General features: G+C 38.7%; 1 protein-coding gene across 5 annotated transcripts in view; it reads left to right on the forward strand.

Moving 5' to 3' along the window:
- Window positions 1-20,773, forward strand: part of Polr3I (RNA polymerase III subunit I) — a 183,156-nt gene that overhangs the window by 33,171 nt on the left and 129,212 nt on the right. For all 5 annotated transcript variants that reach the window (XM_067139604.2, XM_067139607.2, XM_067139606.2 and 2 more), the window contains exon 3: window positions 18,571-18,648. In XM_067139604.2, the coding sequence (XP_066995705.1) occupies window positions 18,571-18,648 (78 nt within the window). The remainder of the gene's footprint in view (window positions 1-18,570; window positions 18,649-20,773) is intronic.

Raw genomic sequence — 20,773 nt, forward strand, 5'->3', positions numbered from 1 at the left:
TCACCTTTTCTATTCCTCATCTTAGTCTCTAATTGACATCACTTTATTGTGTTTTAGATTTCACATGAGAAAAAATGCCACCTTCAGCAGCATGCAGATACTGCCAGTCACAAAGCGAAAGCAGCCATGAAAAATAACATTAGACAGACTCTGCTCACACAAACTATATCTCCTACAACCCATAATGGTTTCTATGCTGATATGTGTAGAGCCCTAGTTGCAGCAAATATCCCCCGGAATGCTGTGCATAATCCGGTTTTCAGAGATTTTTTAGAGAAATACACCAAGCAGCACATCCCATCAGCATCTACATTAAAGAAGAACTACTTAGATATTTGTTACAATGAGGTCGTTTTGTCAATCAGGGAGGATATTGGGGAGTCTTGCATATGGTTGTGTGTGGACGAAACCACCGACTCTGTGGGCAGGTTCATTGCTAACCTTATAGTAGGAAAACTGGAACCCAATCAGGCATCTACCGCTCACCTTCTTTGCTCTAAACAGCTTGAGAAAGTCAATAGTCAAAGCATTGCATACTTCATCAACAATGGGTTGTAATTGTTGTATCCTGGGAGTGTTGATGATTCTAAAGTCCTCCGCCTTGTCTCCGATGCTGCTTCCTACATGATTGCCACTGCACCTCTCCTCAAAAAACTTTCTATCCTTCTTTAAATCATGTTACTTGCATGGCCCATGCCTTGCATAGACTCGCAGAAACAGTTACGGCCGAGTTTCCTGCAGTAAATACTCTCATTTCAACAATGAAGAAAGTGTTCTGTAAGGCTCCATCAAGAATAGCCATATTTCGAGAGAAACTCCCCTCTATTCCCCTTCCACCACAGCCAATCATCACCCGTTGGGGTTCCTGGATGGAAGCTGTCCTGTATTATGCAGAACATCTTGAGGAAATCAAGACTGTGATAGACAATTTGCCTTTAACGGACAACTCTGCATGTGTGTCGTCTGTCAAAGAGCTGTTAAATGATTGTTCCAGTGTTCAGAGAGACATTGCGTATATTCAGGCAAATTTTTCATTTCTTCCAGTCACCATTACAAAAATAGAGGAAAAAGGAAACAGTCTCAAACAGCAATTTTCTGTAATTGAGGAAGCTGAGAATAACATACAAAGTGCTAGGGGCAAGGTAGGGGACAAAATAAGAGACAAGTGGTCTAGTGTACAGCAGAAGAACTCAGGTTATTCAGTGCTAAAAAGGGTACATCAGGTAATGGATGGGGAAAAGGTAGACTTACCAAGTGAAATTGAATTGAAAAATGTAGGTCAATTTTTCTATGCCCCTCTAACATCTGTGAGCGTGGAGCGCTCTTTTTCTGCTTTCAAAATGATTTTAACAGACAAAAGACACAGACTGACTGTGGAAAATTTAGAGAATATTATTGTTATGTACTGTAAAGCAAACTACGAATGAAAGTACTGTAGGAATGTTCCTCACAAATAATAAACACATACTCCATTCCCGTTTACGCCGTTATTGGATGCCTACAGTGATGTAATTGTGTACAGTGATTTTAGTATTAAGGTTTTAGATCAGTACTGATAATGGTATATCATAATCCATAACTTTTTTGACACATGACTTTTTAATAATGTTTTTGATAAATGTCTTTTTTATTCTGTCTTAATTTTGCAGTTATTTCGGTTAAGAATAGAGATACCACGTTTGTTAAAGTAAAAAAGTATCACGTTACAGTTTAAGTGTATATTGTAATATTTTAAACTCTATTTCCTGCCTATCCACACATTTTTAAAACATATTTTAAGTGCCTATTTTCTCTTTTAAAAACCTATTTACTTGTTTTAAAAGCCTATTTTAGGTGCCTAAAACTAATTTTTTTAGAGCCTAAAATCCCAGGTCTAGTAATAAGCGACCATACTAAAGCACTTTAAAGCAAGTGTTTGAAACGCATTGGGAATCTTGCATAAATGCTGTTCAGGCTGTTAGATACCTATACGCGGAAGTTAGGGATGTATTGGTTGTGTTAGGCTACAAAATTGATGACCCCCAAACAGCCTCTGAAGCTCAATCTTTGACTAATCAGATGGAAGACTTTTCCTTCATCGTAAGTTTGATCTTTTGGAATGACATTCTTTTTGAAGTTAATTTGATCAGTAAAAGCAATCAAGGGAAAGAGGGTAGACGTCAGTGACTGTTCTGAAAAGTTCAGTAAGTGTTTGGAGTTTTAAAACAGATTTAGAGAGAATGGATATGTGGACGCAGTAATCTCCGCTAAAGGAATAGCTGCTGAACTTGGTATTGAACCTGTTTTTCCCGAGAAATGGATTCGTAAATGAAAACGCGTTTTTTTGTATGAGTCTTCTGAGGAAGTACAATCGTCACCTGAAGAAACCTTTATGCGAGAAGTTTTTATCCATTAGTGGATAAACTTTTGAACTCGCTTATTAGGAGGTCAACTGCGTTGAAAGAACACCAACAAGTGTGGGGATTTTTGGGTAATGTTGCTCAACTTCCAGGAAAATAAGATCTAAAACAAAGTTGTTTGGACCTTGAAAGACATTTAACTGACAAAACAATGAAAGGGTCTGTTATCAACGGCATTGAACTGTATCTTGAACTTTTACATGTAAATTCGATTTTGGATCATGGAAAGAACACAGTCACACCGAAACAAGTTTTGCATATGATCAAAAATACAAACAGTAAGGATTTGTTTACAAACTTGTGGGTCGCATGAAGAAATACTAACAATACCTGTGACAGTTGCTAGTGCCGAACGAAGCTTTAGTAAGCTTAAGCTTATAAAAATTTATTTTTGCTCTAAAACGGCACAGAAAAGGCTGAACTCTCTCGCCATTCTAGCAATAGAAAATGACACTGCTTAAAACTTAGACTTTAGAGAAATTCTGACAACATTTGCTCATGCAAAAGCCATGCGAATGCCTTTCAGTGTTTGAAGTTTGTATATAGACAACAAAAAAGAGCACCAAAGACAAGAACAAATAATGAAAAATCAACGACTGTATTTTGTACATAAATAAATCAAATCTTAGTATATGTATATCAAATATGTAGTGGAGGGTGGGTGGTCCGTGATGCTGTTATTTTTAATAGCTGCCTGTTTTCCCAGTCCACAACATAGCAGGTCCATAGTTGGTGGATAATGGAGTGGCTCTAAAGAGCTAAGGTATCATCCCTCCAAACCAATACTGGAATGAACAAAATTATGAGTTTTACCGGGGAGGGGAGCTGATTTAAGCCTTGCCTTGGGCGCCTTCATACCATGCGACGTCCCTGATGCTGTGATCTCAAAATTGTTTGTTAGTCCACAGTATTTGAGTAATACTCCATCATACAAACTCACTGTGATCAGTTACGCCAAAACATATGGGAATAGGGTAGCGGGCAGCAAGTATCCAGTGTCCAAATGCAACGTGCGCTACCGCAGTAACAGAGAAGTGTACTTTAAGCGACCAATAAATCTCGCAAAGCATTTTGTGGACCAAAAAGCGGTAAGTTTCCGGAAGTAGAGGAGGATGTACTTAAATATATGATTTTGTTACGCAACGTTGGATAAGCCGTTTCTCATGAAATACTGTAGAATGAGAAATAGCCGCTGCACATGGAATCAGCGTCTCGGATTTAAAGGTTAGCCGAGGCTTGATTAATAATTAATTATATAATTATTATATGAAGAGAAATAGACTTTCTCATCAGCGAAGAACAACATTATGCCAAAAAATAACGAATGATTTCAACCATTTTCATCGCTTTGTGATTGAGAACCGTAAAGTGAAGGAATATTTGATCTCACAAATAGGAACCACAGGTCAGACACCAATCACTTTCCATATGCCACAAAGTCAAACAATCTATTACAAAAGAACATCGAGTATTATCGTATGCGCTACCGGAAGCCTTGGGCGCCTTCATACCATGCGACGTCTCTGATGCTGTGATCTCAAAATTGTTTGTTAGTCCACAGTATTCGAGTAATACTGCATCATACAAACTCGCTGTGATCAGTTACGCCAGTACTGCAATACTGCAGTACGATGTACTGCAATGCTTTCTGTAACAGCTGATGGCAGAAAGCTTGAACCTTACATCATTCTAAAACAAAAAACAATGCCTAATCCAAAATTTCCGCGAGTGATCCACGTTCTTATTCAAGAATAAGGGTGGATGGACACGTCACTCGTACAAGATTGCATACGAACGGTTTGGGGTAATCTAGCAGGGTCCCTCCTTCGATGCCCGGCCCTTCTCATGTTGGACAGTTTTTGTATTTTTGTCGGTATGTCATTGTTATGACATTACATGAATTGTACGTTTATTAGTTCATGTTTATTTCACTACAGGTTGTATTGTCAGCTCGTAACGGGAAGGATATTTTCCATATTATTACTCGTAATTGTAATTGTCATACATGAGAATGATGAGGTACATATTCTTGTAACCATTTTTATGTTTTCTTAGTTTAAGGTTTTAAATTTAATGGTCAATTCGCATTGTAACTGTAGATATGTATGCCTTTTATCCTGACCGTTTTTCACGTAGACCATTGAGTCGGCCAACTGGCTGGCGTGTGATGTAAGAGAGACCGTGTGATGTCGGAGAGCCCATGTGACGTAAGAGCGCAGAAGGTGGGGAGCCGCTGTCGTAGAGTGCAACGGAGAGACAGCCTCACTTGGTAGTAAACACGTGAAGTGTCATACATGCTGGTGGCTATGGCTTTTATAGACACTTTTCACAAAAAGCCATTCAAATCTACTTATTTACAAATTTATCTCTTAGTTCTCTATCACATTGTAAATCTAATAACTAATTGTACGTCTAGATCAGCATTATCTGCAACAACTGAAAATGGTGTGGTTAAAAGTTGAATATAAGTTTCCAGGCACTCCAAATTGTTAAATCTAGGATCAAATTCTGAATAAAGGTTTTTTTATGATTTTGACATACCTATCAATATCTTCATCCGTATGGTGTTAGTGGTACAGTACAGTACAGTACATAAGTATGGACGAACCGATCTTTTTATCTTTATGGGAAGATCTATATTTATTTGTTGAAAATGATAGGAGTGCTACAGCTAAATGTTTAGTTTGTGGAAACGAGCTACAATATGTAAAATTATATCATTTACAACGCCACTACAATTTGCATCACGCTGCAGATTATGATCAGTATCAAGGCGAGAAAGGGGTACGTGTAATTACAGATCAGTGAGTCAGCAGTTCGACTGAGTTATAAAATTTCATATTTAATTGCAAAGAAACTTAAACCGTTCAGTGGTGGTGAATTCATAAAGGAATGTTTAATTCTAGCAGGTGAGGAGTTTTGTCTAAATATCATTCAAGAGTTCGAAGTTACCAGCTTGTCCGCGCACACAGTGTCGACAAAAATTCAAGACCTATCTGATGATGTCCACCTACAATTATCAGAACTGATGAAAAGCTTCCAGGCATACTCCTTAGCAATTGACAAGGGCACAGATATTTCCGACACGGCCCAGCTAGCCATTTTCATACGAGGGATTGACAAAAACTTTACAATTTGGGAGGTAATACTGGATTTAGTGCATATAAAGAATACCACGAAAGGCATTGACATTTTCAACTGCATTGTAAGTGTTATTGAAAATGCTTCTTTGCCAGGGAACAAACTAGTTTCAGTAGTAACAGATGGTGCAGCTTCTATGGTAGGACACAATTCTGGAGTAGTTGGGCTCATAATATATATAAAAAAAAAGTTTCCCCGATTGCATAGGTTTGCAGCAGGAATGTTGAGTATTTTCAGTTCCACGTATGCCTGTGAATGAATCTTTTCTATTTTAAATCAACAAAACCAAAACATTGAAGCCAGTTGTCAGATCACGATTTGAAGTGTGCTCTTAAACTTAGTGTTTCCTCAAACATTAACTCCAAATATTGCAAAACTAGTAAATGAAACAAGACCACAAAAATCATGGAAACCCACGAGTGGCAACTGAGTATCGATATCATGAGATAAAACGTATATTTTGAGTTTACAGATTACTCTCTGTACTATTTTTGTTGTAAAACTGTGCTGTTTGTTACTATTACCACTATTTTTACAGTGGGTGATATTGTAAAAAACAGCAATTTTGTATTCAGTGTAAGTTCCAAAATTTCACCGGAAAAAGCAAGTTCAGTTTGTATATGTAGAAGTAAAGTTGCTTTATAACTTTTTTGCTACTTCATAACAAAGTTACTTTACAATAAATTATGTGGAGAGAAATATGTACTACACATAACCGCATTGTACTACCTGCAGCCCTTGGGCCTCCCCCAAGGAATGATCATGTGATTCCCCTCGCCCACTAGCCTTTACTTTTCAGTTACAGTACTAAGTACTTTGTTTCACTCCCCGAGCAGAGTGTGTGATGTGTTACCTGAGATCACACGTACACTCAGTTGGCTGACCCTGACCTAGACCGTGGTGGAATATATGTGATGAAATCCAAGAATTAAAAAAATCTTCCTATTTTTGGTTTCTAAAAGTTGGCAGGTATGTATACAACTTGCCATGGAGAACATCATCCACTGTCCATCCTCTGGTAACTAGATCAACCTTGATCATGTCCATCTATTGGGTGTTAGGTATTCCTGCAGGTCTTTTCCCCTCCACCTGTTTTTTCAAATTTATTCTGACTGTTCTTGTAGGCTCCATCCTCATCACATGCCCGCATCACCATAGTCTGGATGTGCCGATTCTGTCTGATAGGGATGTCTTTATTCCGACTTCTTTCCTCACCTCCTCATTTCTTAACTAGTCCATCTTGGTCTTCTGGATGGTGGATCTGAGAAATATTGGAAATATTGTTTCTGATGCTTGCAGTCTTGATGAATCTCTTTTTGTGAGGGTGCATGCTTCAATACCATAGGTCAATATTGGTATGAAATGGCTGTTAAACATCATCAGCTTGGCTGGTTATGGCCAGTTCCAGGTGTCGCGTGTTTACATTTGTACATTTCTTTTTAACATATATATGAAACTTACCACCTAAACAAATTTGGATTTATGCCTAATAATGCCTAGATGATACTTAATAACCCCCACACATTTTATTATTATAAATCTGATGTATGCGATTTTATAAAGTTTTAAACGTAGCGGTGTCTACATAGGACGGACTTTAAACTTCGCATACCTTTACGTTTTTTCTAAATTCTGCGAAATGTGGTAACTTTTATTAGTAATGTTAATATATTGTTTACAAGAAGGACAAATGTACATTTTGTGAAAAAAAACCCACATGTGTAAGTTGCGTAATGTCTGCGTAATATATTTAAAAGCGATCGTCGCGTGTTTACTTGACAGCGTCGCGGGATTACACACGCGAATCTGCGCTATGGCGACATGGCATGAGGGGCTAATAAATCTTTAACTCCGCATCAAATACGATCACTGAATGATAAAATGTATATTTAATATCACAGCAAGTAATAATAGAGAAGGGGCGAGATGGCGCAGCAGTCAAACTGCTTGCAACCATCAAGACGGACTGAGTTCGAGTCCCGATTAATGCATCTGTGTTTTTCGACGTGAAAGTCACGTCCGGTGGTTCGGATTTCACGTAAAATATGAGGTTCCGTCGCTTATGATAGTGTGATTATCGGTTACGTAAAACTGCAAGCTTCCTTCCTCCCAATAATAATAATAATAATAATAATAATAATAATAATAATAATAATAATAGTATATCTAACTACATATACTGGTACGGACATGTGGCCTAAGTAAAGTGTTTTTATGAATTGTCACGCATTTATTTAACACTAATAACAGTGAATGTAAAGTTAACTAAAATACGGTATTTAAAAATATCTGGACATTCAACGCTTACCAGTACGTAGCCTTCGGTTTGAATGAATGCTTGATCAGAAAAAAATATAAAATGAAAAAAAACATTTATGTTCATTCTGCTTCTGGTATAGACTCATCAAAATACTATTTCCCACGAGTAAAACGAGGCACCGGTAATTTTCTTTCGATTTCACTTTCATTTTAAAAGCATTCGTCTTTCGTCGGTGGTTCACAAAACAGTTTAGCTTCGTCGTGGCACTTGCGAAAATTGGTTACGAAATAAACATCATCACTTTCAGTTATGGTATAAACATAATACTTGGAATGTTTCTTTCCGCTGTATTTTCCAAGGACGAAGTCTCCCACTTCAAAAGTCTTATCACGGGGTGGATTTTTGTCATCTGCTTTGATCTTTTAGTCTGGATGTAGAGAGTGTGTGGTCGTTGTTTCTGAATATTATTTTCTTGTCTGAACTATGTATTTTGTTATTTACTCCACATAGTGAAAATCATGTGTTCCTGGTACTGCACAGACATCGGCGAAGCGGCTTTTCAGAATGGGTTTATTCCTTTCAACATCTTCAGAAGGAACAAATGTAACATTTGTGTGCGCTGAATTTCTTTTCGATACTTCCACGACATCGTGCACGTTTATAAGGTCCCGTTTTGCACGTAGAGCAACAGTCAAATTACCTTTTAGTGTTCCGCCAACACCGTCAACGGCACCTTTCCCGTGACCAGACGCAAAAAAAATTCCAAGTTACATTCATTCCAAAAGTTTTCTTGAAAAAACGTTAGGTTTGCGAACATGAACCTTTGCTTGAACGGGCTCGCCGCCCCATCCGAGAAGATAAACACACTTGTGATTTCTGGTCTTTTTCCCTGATGTCTGTTAATACTCTGCCTAAAAATTAGTGCGTGGCATATTTGTCATGCTCCACATGGTCAGACATAATCGCATATGAAGCGTGATTTCCTCCCGCAAATCACGCAACAGGAGTAAATATCGTAATTTGTCGGCAATGCTAATAACCCTGAATTTCATCTTGTGGAAGAATAGTGAAATTCTCCGCGAAATCCACTTGCAAAACCATTGAATATTCAGTCGTTTGTTTTTTCTGCACATCGAACATTTTGCTTTGCATTTTTTAAATAAATGTGTATTTCATAAACAAGGGGCACGGTTTTTTCTAGTTTATCAAAACACTCTTGAACTGTGCCAGATTCTTGAATTCAGGATACGTGATTTTCATCATCACTTTGCCACTGGTACACTCAATCTCGTCTCCAGCATTCCTGCACACATGGCTCCATGCGACGGGGAACTCCCAGCCGCGCACTTGCAAGAACGTCGTAAACGCGATGTATTTTACTATCAGCTTCGTATGAATCCATTTGAAATTTTAAACGAATGATATAGCAGTTTGAAAGGGTGTACAGTATTGGCTTTGTATACCAAATTTTATTTAAATTGAGCCACGCACTTTTCGTCTACAGAAACTTTTATACCTTTTTCGTCGCGTGTTTACACGGCCTGCAGCAATAAATTCGTCGCCTTATTATACCTTATATAAACTGTTAATAACCTAAATTAGTACTTTACTATGAAGAGAAAGAGCATTAGAATTAACATTTACCATAATTATTTTGATGGCTCAGTCCGGTGGTATTTGAAGGTGCTCAAATACGACAGCCTCGTGTCGGTAGATGTACAGGCACGTTAAAGAACTCCCGCGGGACTAAATTCCGGCACCTCGGCGTCTCCGAAGACCGTAACAGTAGTTAGTGGGACGTAAATCAAGTAACATTATTATTATTTAATTATTTTGATACCTTTTCATCATAATAAACAGTAATTCCTAAAACATTGAGAAATATCAAATGAATTTAGACTGCACATAAAGGTTCAATTAACCACACAATTAAAAATTGAAAGACATCAATAAATGAATACATATCATAAAATTAATAAAATTTAATGCTTTATCTATCATAAAAACCAATTGTTGAGTTTTATTTTAAACTTTACTTCTTTCCTTCTTGGGTTGACAATTCTCTGGAATCAGCCTTATGTCATCAAGTCATCCCATAAAAGTGTTCTTACTTGTTGGTAAAATTCTGATACCTTTTGCACTCTGTAATTTCCTTTGTAACCAAATTATCACTGGAGACAACACTTCCAAGGTAAGGAAAACTATCCACACACCTTAGCTGGTGGTCTCCTAGTTTTACACTTGCTGGACGCCCATCTCTGTTGACTGCCAACACCACTGTCTTGGTGTAGCTGATGTTGAGGTTACCTTCCTGGAACTGGGATTTTCATACGATGAGTCTGGTCTGTTCTTCCTCTTCTGTTTTATCCCAAATTATGATATCAGCATAGGCCACTGCATTTACCTCATTCTTTGTCCTTAATTGTACCTTTATTTTTCTATCGCTTACAGACCAATCAGCCTGACCAGTATAGTTTGTAAAATACTGGAGAGTTTAATATCAAAGTACATCAGAGGATTATGTGATGATAAAAATTGGTTCATGAGGAGCCAGTATGGATTTAGAAAGAACTTTTCTTGTGAGGCACAACTGGTGGGATTTCAGCAGGACATATCAGATCAATTGGATTCAGGAGGCCAGTTATATTGCATAGCCATAGATCTTTCCAAAGCCTTTGATCGAGTGGAACATGGAATATTATTAAAGAAATTGGATGGAATAGGATTGGACGTAAGGGTTACACGTTGGATGAAAACATTTCTAAATTCAAGGGTTCAGAAAGTCAAAGTAGGAAATAATGTATCGCAGGAAGAGAAAGCTTGGAAGGGAATTGCACAGGGTAGTATAATCGGTCCGTTACTTTTCTTAATATACGTAAATGATTTAGGGAATAATATTACATCAAAAATAAGATTGTATGCAGATGACATAATTGTTTATAAGGAAATAAATACCATTGAGGATTGTTCAGAGTTACAAAGGGACCTTGAGAGTATTCAACAATGGGTTGAAGGGAATAATATGAAGGTTAATGGAGGCAAATCAACTGTTAGAAAATTTACAAACAGGAGTTTTAAAGCTGAATTTGAATATACTTAAGATGAGGTACAGTAGAAGTCCGCTATAGCGAGTATGGCATATAACGAGAACTCCGTTATAGCGACGAATTTTTCTGTCCCTTCAAAATTCCTATATTGTACTGTGTATCGTCCTTCGGTTACAGCGAGAACCCTATCACTGGCGCATCCGTTATTACGAGCGATTAAGCGCGCGCGATTTTTTTCGTTACCGATATTTATGCACCCCAGCAATGATACTGCATGCGATCGATTACCTTCGGCATCGTTTCCTCGCTATGTGCAGTAGCGATTTCTCTCGTCGATATTCGAAGGCGATGTCGGAGTCGATTAGTAATACCCGTCGACAGCTGTTCCGTAAAGAAAATTCGAAATGAAAGAGAAGATATTTTTGTAATAAATGCGTAAAAAACGTGTCCGATAACGGTTGTTAACTCGTTAAAAATTAAGGCCGACTAAACCGCTTAATTTTGAGGCTAAATACTGCAATTAAGTAAGAATGGGATACACCTCGAGATATGGCAGAATGCTTAATTTCAGAGGTTAGTTTATATTTTGTCGCGTCTGGTTAAATTAGGGAAAGGCTGTTATACAAATTCATAGCCAGAAAGTTATAATTTCTCTCTACTGGCGCTTGAAGTGCGTTTTCATCATACGGATAGTACGGTTAAGTTGGGATACGTGACGCTGTTTGAATAAGAAAACTGAAACGTTTGCAACAAAATGCGATCGATCATATTCGGTACAGTATAGTTTTCTCACTTTGTGCATTTGCGAGCTCTCTCGTTGACATTCAAAGGCGATGTTGGAGTTGATTAGTAATACCCATAGACTGCTGTTCTCTAAAGAAAATTCGAAATGAAAGAGGATAACACGTTTTCGTAATAAATGCGTAAATAACGTGGCCGACAGCAGTTGTTAACTCGCTAAAAGTAAAGACTTAAGTAAATGATATCTTAATTTTAATGTTATATACGGAAATTAAGTAAGAATGTGATACACCTCAAGATATGGCAGAGTACATCACTGATTTCAGAGAATATTTCGTATCTTCTCGCGTCTAGTTACGGCTATTTACATGTAAATTTTTCGCGAGGAGGTTATTTCTCTACACGCGTTTCAAACATGTTTTAATGATAGGCTACATATTCGGTTAGGTTAGGTGACGCTGTTTGAAGAAGAAAGCTGAGGTGTTTGCCACAGAAATCTCTAGAGTGATACCGTATTTCTCCGAATCCAAGACTTTTTTCTTCTCAGAATCTCATGCGAAAACTCAAGGATTATTGCATTCGCGGCCTAACAGTTAAGTTAATGGATACCACTGGCAACTACCGCGGTAACCACGCTGCTTCTTTTCACGCGCGCACAGAACTCGTTGACAATAAACGACCACCTCTTTACTACACATCGCTAGCCGGGAAAACCGGTTGTACAGAGCCTGTGTGTTTCTCAAATCTGCAGAATGGCATCAAAACATGCGACCCTTCTAATTCTTAGAAAAGCCATGGCTACTCAGTGACAGAGTCTTAACGCGTCTCTGTGCGCGTGTGAAAAGAAGCAGCGTGGTTACCGCGGTAGTTGCCAGTTGTATCCATTAACTTAACTGTTAGGCCGCGAATGCAACAACCCTTGAGTTTTCGCATGAGATTCTGAGAAGAAAAAAAGTCTTGGATTCGGAGAAATACGGTATCACTCTAGAGATTTCTGTGGCAAACACCTTTGCTTTCTTCTTCAAACAGCGTCACCTAACCTAACCGTATATGTAGCCTATCATTAAAACATATTTGAACCGCATGTAGAGAAATAACCTCCTCACGAAAAATTTACATGTAAATAGCCGTAACTAGACGCGAGAAGATATGAAATATTCTCTGAAGTCAGTGATGTACTCTGCCATATCTTGAGGTGTATCACATTCTTACTTAATTTCCGTATATAACATTAAAATTAAGATATAGTTTACTTCAGTCTTAAGGTTTATAGACAGCAAGAATATTTTCGTGATGGACAGTCGTATTGTAAAGATACGTGGAAAAGGTATTGCCGACAAATTTTCAACGGGTTCTAGTCGATATTATGATATTTTAAGTTAATGTTTATTAAACATTTCGGAAATGTAGAATAATTGTGCAGCCGCAAGAAAATACGGCAGAGGCCTAACTGAAGCTAATATTTGGCGTTAGCGTGAAGACAAAGAACAAAAAAAAAATGCGTACTGTACAAAAAAATGCATTCAGTGTCCGCAACAAGACAAAGAACTAAAAAAATGCATACTGTACAAAAAAAAAAAAATGCATTCGGTGTTGTCCGCAACAAGGACGCTTTAAAGAAGTCGAAGATGAAATTGTGAGGTATGTGCACGAAAAACACAAGGGCGGAATGGCCATACCGTGGCGCAATAAACTCGTTCGTTGACTTTCAACGTTCGCGATTAGGCCTATACATCGCTAGCCGCTGAATTTGGCCGAACCCGACAAGCGAGACGTGCGTGTAGCGGTAGCCGGTTATATCTGACGCTGCGTAAAAGTAACAGTTTTATAGACAGCAAGAATAATTTCCTGATGGATGGTTGTTTTGTAGACGCATGGAATAGGTATTGCCGGAAAATTTTCTACGAGTTCTTTTCGGTATTATGATGCCAATGTTAAGTTAATGGTCCTTAAACCCGCGGAAATAAAGAATAATTGTGCAGCCGCAAAAAACAACAACAAATAAAAACGGCGTGACGAAAATAAATTTTCGGCGTCTAAAAATGCGTAAGCCTACTACACAACAAGGCATTCATGTGATTTTACAAACTTCTTTTTGAGCCTGATATACATTTTTTGAAGGAAAAAGTGGGGTTCATCTTGGATTCGGAGAAATACGGTACTATATTTTTTTCAGAATGAAATTAAACATTTACTTTCGCGTAGTATCGGATTACAAAAAAAAAAAAACCAAAAAAACAAATAAGCCGTGATGTGGATATCATTTGCAGAACCGCAAGTTTTGAACAAACTGATTGCCGTTTCATACCGATTTTAATGTGCATGAAGGGCTTTCCGACTTATATTTTAAAAATCGGATATAACGACAATGCGTTATAGCGAGCGAATTTTTCGCTGCTGTGAATTCTCGCTATAACGGACTTCTACTGTAGTTATCCCAAAAGATGGCAAGTGCAAATACTTAGGTGTGAGATTTGAAAGTAATTTGCACTGGAAGGCTCATGTGGATGACATTGTTGGGAAAGCATATAGATCGTTACATGTCATAATGAGGCTACTTAAAGGATGCAACAAAGAATTAAAAGAGAAAAGTTACTTAAGTACGGTTCGTCCATTATTGGAATATGCAAACAGTGTTTGGGATCCTCACCAAGAATACCTAATAAAAGAAATAGATAGTGTGCAGAGGAAAGCAGCAAGATTTGTAACAGGGGATTTCAGGAGAAAGAGTAGTGTATCAGAAATGTTAAAGGAACTAGGGTGGGAAACTTTAAGTAAGAGAAGGGAGAAAACTAAACTTATAGGGTTATATAGAGCCTATACAGGAGAAGAAGCATGGGGAGATATCCGTGAGAGGCTTCAGTTGGAAAATAATTATATCGGCAGGACTGAGCTCACATATAAAATTAGAAGGAATTTTAGCAAAAGTGATTGGGAAGGGTGTGAAGGAGTGGAACAGTTTACCAGGGGTAGTGTTTGATCCGTTTCCAAAATCTGTACAGTTATTCAAGAAGAGAATAAACAGGAACAGAGAAAATAAATGAAATGTTAGAGGGCATTCGACCAGTGCAGCTTAATGTAAATAAAAAATGTGTGTGAAAAAATTAATTCCATCCCTTGGTCTAAGGAGTTTGGACAGCCAGAGTAGGGGACTGCCTGTAGGGGTGAAGTACAGTGGGGACTTCAAAGGCCCTGGGACCAATACGGTAGCTGTGAAGGCCCTTCAGGAACTCTGAAAAGTGGTGGCAAAAGGGGCTCTGGTTAAGACGCAGCAGGTCGTTATGCTACTAAGGTTCCAGAATGAGTAAAAAAAAAAAAAAAGTAAATAAATGCAATGTAAATTTTAATCTTATACCAGTTATATACACTGGCCGGCAGAAAAATTGGATCACTTTGAAAATGTTGATTTTCTGTTCGCTAAAACAAATTTTTAAGGACATATTTCATTTTGTGATGTTCCTCTTTATAAATAAATGTTTTCAGCACTCTCTGGTAAGTGTGTGGTGCATATGGTCCGAATTGATCGACTATTAGAGATAATTTTCCATGCCATTAGCTTTTATGACGATCCCTTTTAACTTTTATGGTTTTATGACGGTCCCTTTTAAGGTGGTTCCTCGCCCCCTAATCAAGCGTTAAAGTTACTGTAAACATTTGCAGTGATAAGATGTTCTTTGTAAAAACTCTGGGGAGTTCCAAATCAGTTCTTGTTCGATCCTTGATGAGTCAAGATGCCTCTAAGTAGAGAAAATGTTGCACGCGTAATCGCCTTGGTTGAAGACGGTCGCAGCCTTCGGTATGCGGCCCATGCTGTAGGAGCATCTTATGGAAGTGTACAACGGGCCGTGCAACGTTATCGTGAACGTGGAACATGCGAAAGGAGACCGGGATCTGGACGTCGACGAATTACGAACGCCAGGGATGAACGATTTCTTGTCCTCCAAGTCTTGAGAGACCGAAGAACAACAGCGGTTCAGGCGAGAAATCGTCTAGAGGCTACAAGAAATGTCCGAGTGAGTGAGAGAACCGTAAGACGAAGGCTCCAGGAGGCTAACCTTACTTCAAGAAGGCCCGCTACAGGGCCACTATTAACGGGGCAGCATCGGAGAAGACGACTCGAGTTCGCGATGCAGCATTGAAACTGGACCATTCAGGACTGGAGCATGGTGCTTTTTACAGATGAGAGCCGCTTCTGTCTGAGATCTCCAGATGGGCGAGAAAGAGTGTGGAGGAGGCCTGGAGAGCGATTCTCACCCGTAACTCTCTCCCAAAGGACACCATTTGGGGGAGGCTCTGTGATGGTGTGGGGTGGCATAAACTTTGAATCCCGTACCGAGCTTGTGATTCTTGATGGCGGTTCTCTCACTGCTCACCGCTATGTGGAAGAAGTTATGCAGGATCATGTTGTCCCATTTGCACAATTTACGGGCGACAATTTCATTTTAATGCACGACAATGCTCGCCTGCACGTCGCCCGTATCGTCACCCGTTACCTAGAAGAAGTTGGAATTCAAACTCTAGACTGGCCAGCAAGGAGTCCTGACCTAAATCCCATAGAGCACGTATGGGATATTGGGAGAAGACTTCGGTCTCAGAATATCGAGACTCTGGCTGAACTGAGGGCACGATTGGTGACAGAATGGAACAGTATTCCTCAGGAAACAATTAGGAATCTAGTGCGCAGTGTACCACAACGCCTCCAGGAGGTCATCACTGCCAGAGGCGGAAACACCAGATTTTAATGTCTCTAGTGGTTTGCTAAAACATTTTCTGACAGTGTAAATCAGTGAAAGTGTTAAAATTGGAGTTAACTTAAATACAGTGAAAGACATGCAAATGAGTAAAAATTACAGGAATTACAGAAACGATAAAATGTCATAATAAAGTGAATGTCAGATAAATTTTGAAAGTGAATTTAGTGTTAAACGTGAAGGTAACATAATGTTTGATTAGTATTATCAGTATTATTATTTATTTAGGACACTGGACTAACACTATATCCATTGAAACAATTTTTTTCAAAGTGATCCACTTTTTTTGCTGGCCAGTGTAGTATCATTTGAAGTAATTCCACATACTGTATATCAGTGGACGATATTTGTAAGTAGTAAAGGAGATATTATAAGTAGAATTTTGTAAACAATATAAATTTATTAAGGATGAGCTGTGTGTTTAATAGAAGAAAAAAATTGTTAGCGTAAATTGTATAATATTGTATTATAGAAAAATTTTCTTCTTGTTAATATAATATTTAGTGCTTGACAATAATGTATTTTAGTGTACCATTTGCCACCGAGGTAGACACCTCATTTGCAAATAAAGAGATTTTGATTTTATTTTATTTTATTTTATCTACATACTCATTTACGATCTTGTTGGTTATTATCTCCACTCCATTCTTTGCCTTATGTCCTCCACTCCAGTAGAGTGTGTATTCCTTACTTAAACTACTTCTTTTCTTTTCCTCTCCACTTAAATTCACTCAATCCCATCATAGCTATTTTCTCCTCCATGAAATTAATCATCTTTTCTGACTTTCCAGTGAGTGGCATGAGGTTGATTAATGCTATCTTAATTACTTTCTCTACTGGTTGCCCATATCTCACAGTCCCCCCACCCCCAGTATAAGAATAGTGCGTCACTTCCGGGGAACACCCTAGTCTTTTCCGAGGCCGATTTAGATGTACCATTTTTATTTTAGGCTGTTATTACAATGGGGTCGCCACTCCCAAAGCTGTTAGTTTTAATGTTACAGCCAGCAGGTAATCAGGCCGCTCGTAACACGGAGTACAGATGCCTTTTGCAGCCACCCCTATCCTGGAGTCAGATTCTACTTGATGCGCTCCATTGTTATTTTCTGCACTGAGGGGAATATCACCCCACGTAAAGAAACTCATCCGCCTGACACTCGGTTTTGAGACTCTGGCTGTATGGTCTAATTATCGTAGTGGGGTAACTGGCAAGATTTCGATAGGAGTTGTCATACTTCTGATTATACTAATGAGTTGATTTGATTTTGTGTTTTGTCACTTTGACTGTCATGAACGTAGAGGAAGAGTTCACTTTTAATTATACCACTACTTCAGTTCAGTCTAGTGATTTGTGTCTTTGTTGGTGGGGGTTGATGGCCAAGTGGCATAGACGTGGATTTCTCACCAAGGCGGTAGTGGTTTGAATTCTGCTCGGTACATGTGGCATTTTTTAAAAATAAAGTAACGCCCCTAAAAATTGAGGGCCTGCAACTATGATCATGATATCAACAGTCACATAAAACTACAAGCTTGCCTGCTTGCAATATGTATAATATTGTATTATAGGAAAATTTTCTTCTTGTTAATATAATATTTAGTGCTTGACAATAATGTATTTTAGTGTACCATTTGCCACCGAGGTAGACACCTCATTTGCAAAAAAAGAGATTTTGATTTTATTTTATTTTATTTTATCTACATACTCATTTACGATCTTGTTGATTATTATCTCCACTCCATTCTTTGCCTTATGTCCTCCACTCCAGTAGAGTGTGTATTCCTTACTTAAACTACTTCTTTTCTTTTCCTCTCCACTAAATGCTGCTGAGGATCAAGTTCGATAACGCTCTAGGTCTTATGCGTTCTTATGAGATTGCTGTATTCCTTTGCGGTAAAGTGCACGTTAAATGAAAGAAGATTGATACAAAGTGTGTTTTAGTTTTTTGAATTAGTGATCTAAAACGATACTTTGCTTAGGTTCCACACCCTCTTTTGCCTTCAACTTTTTCTTTCTGGTCTGCTTCTCCTGGCCTTAATTGTCTCCAAAACTTACATTCATTCTCTGCTTGATTAAAATATTAATTTTTTTGCCACCATACCCACCTTTGTTTTCATGTAAGTGCTGTTAATATGCAACAGGACCCTTTAAAATAGTAATCATTTCTGTCGTTAACTGCATTTCTATAGGAATAGTTGATTGATACTGTAAAGTTTGTCATTCTGATGTTTAGGTTTTGGAGTTGCTGAAGGAGGTAAAGCATGGACTGCGGCGCAACACCCAGAGTGACTTGGGAATGGTAACTTATGAGGTAAGACCAACTGTTGTCAACTTTTGGACATTAAAATTCATAAGTTTAAAGAGAAAAAAAAAAAACTGTGGGTGAGGGTGACTTCAATAACTTTTTTATAATTCGTTTTACGTTGCACCAACACAGATAGGTGTTATGGCGACGATGGGATAGGAAAGGCATAGGAGTGGGAAGGAAATGGCCGTGCACTTTCAGGGCTGCCGACATTGGGGTTCGAACCCACGATCTCCTGGATGCAAATTCACAGCTCTGTGCCCCTAACCACATGACCAACTCCTCCGGTGTGACTTCAATAATGTTTTATATATTTAAAATTTATTTCATACTGTGTTGAAACCAGTATCATTGATTAAATAATAATAATTTGAAGAGAGAATTGAAGATTGATATGTCTGTTTCAGGTCCTGTTGTCAAATGTTCTTGACAAAGACCTTCCATTCTAGCTTGAGCTTTCTTCAGCCCCTCTTTCCTTTGATTTGTATTTCCATTTTTAACCATGAACTTCGCAAGAATATTGGTCACATTGCCCAACATAATTTAACCAGTATACCACTCATTAATGCAATACATTTTCGAACTTTTTAAAGTATCGTAGTAGTTTTTCACATTGGTACCAATAACAAAAGGCAGCAGGAATAAATACCTACATAGTTACGGATGTGTGGAAAATGGTTGTGACAGAGCAGGTTATTATGTTGGTGGGGTACTTACCGGAGGGTGATCAGGGATTTCGATGAAACTATGTTTTCCTCTGTGAACCATGTGACCTTGCCATGGTGGGGAGGCTTGCATGTCCCAATGATGCAGATAGCCGAGCCGCAGATGCAACCATATTGGATGGGTATCTGTTGAGAGACCAGACTAACGAATGGTTCATCGAAAGGGGGGGTAGCAGCCTTTCGGTAGTTGCAAGGGCGGCAGTCTAGATGATTGACTGATACGGCCTTGTAATAATACTCAACATGGCTTAGCTGTGTTGATACTGCTACACGGCTGAAACCAGTGGGAAACTACAGCCGTAACTACCTCCCGAGGACATGCAGCTCTCTCTGTATGAATGATGTACAGATGATGGCTTCCTCCCGGGTAAAATATTCCGGAGGTAAACTAGTCCCCCATTCGGATCTCCGGGTGCGGACTACACGAGAGAGAGAGAGAGAGAGAGAGAGAGAGAGAGGGGGTGGGGGGCGGCGATCATCAGGAAGATGGATACTGACATTCTGCGAGTTGGAGCGTGGAATGTTAGAAGTTTGAATCGTTGTGGTAGGTTAGAGAATCTGAAAAGGGAGATGGGTAGGCTAAAGTTAGATGTAGTTGGTATAAGTGAAGTACATTGGCAGGAAGAACAAGATTTTTGGTCAGGTGACTACCGAATTATCAACACAAAATCAAACAGAGGAAATGCAGGAGTTGGTTTAATAATGAATAAGCATTGTGAAAGAATTATTGTCGTCATCATAGACACCAAACCAATGCCCACCACAATAGTGCAGGCCTATATGCCTACTAATTCAGCGGATGATGAAGAAATCGAAAAAATATATGAGGAGATAGAAGTTTTAATACAATATGTAAAAGGTGACAAGAATCTAATTGTGATGGGAGACTGGAATGCAGTGGTAGGCCAAGGAAGAGAAGGTAGTACAGTAGGAGAATTTGGATTGGGACAAAGGAACGAAAGAGGAAGTCGGCTGGTTGAATTCTGCACTGATCATAATTTAGTCCTTGCCAATACTTGGTTCAAACACCACAAGCGACGGCTGTATACGTGGACGAGACCTGGAGACACTGGAAGGTATCAAATAGACTTCATTATGATTAGGCAGAGATTCAGAAACCAGGTGTTGGATTGCAAAACTTTCCCAGGAGCAGACGTGGACTCTGACCACAACTTGTTGGTCATAAAATGCCATCTGAAGTTGAAGAAATTGAAGAAAGGAAAGAATGCAAAAAAAGTTGGATCTAGACAAGTTGAAAGAAGAGAGTGTGAGGGATTGTTTCAATGAACATGTTGCACAAGGATTAAATGAAAAGGCTGAAGGAAACGCTATAGAGGAAGAGTGGAGAGTCATGAAAAATGAAGTCAGTAGGGCTGCTGAAGAAATGTTAGGAAGGAAGAAAAGAT

This window comes from Anabrus simplex, chromosome 2 (genome assembly GCF_040414725.1).
Source record: "Anabrus simplex isolate iqAnaSimp1 chromosome 2, ASM4041472v1, whole genome shotgun sequence".
In the NCBI taxonomy this organism is placed as follows: domain Eukaryota; kingdom Metazoa; phylum Arthropoda; class Insecta; order Orthoptera; family Tettigoniidae; genus Anabrus; species Anabrus simplex.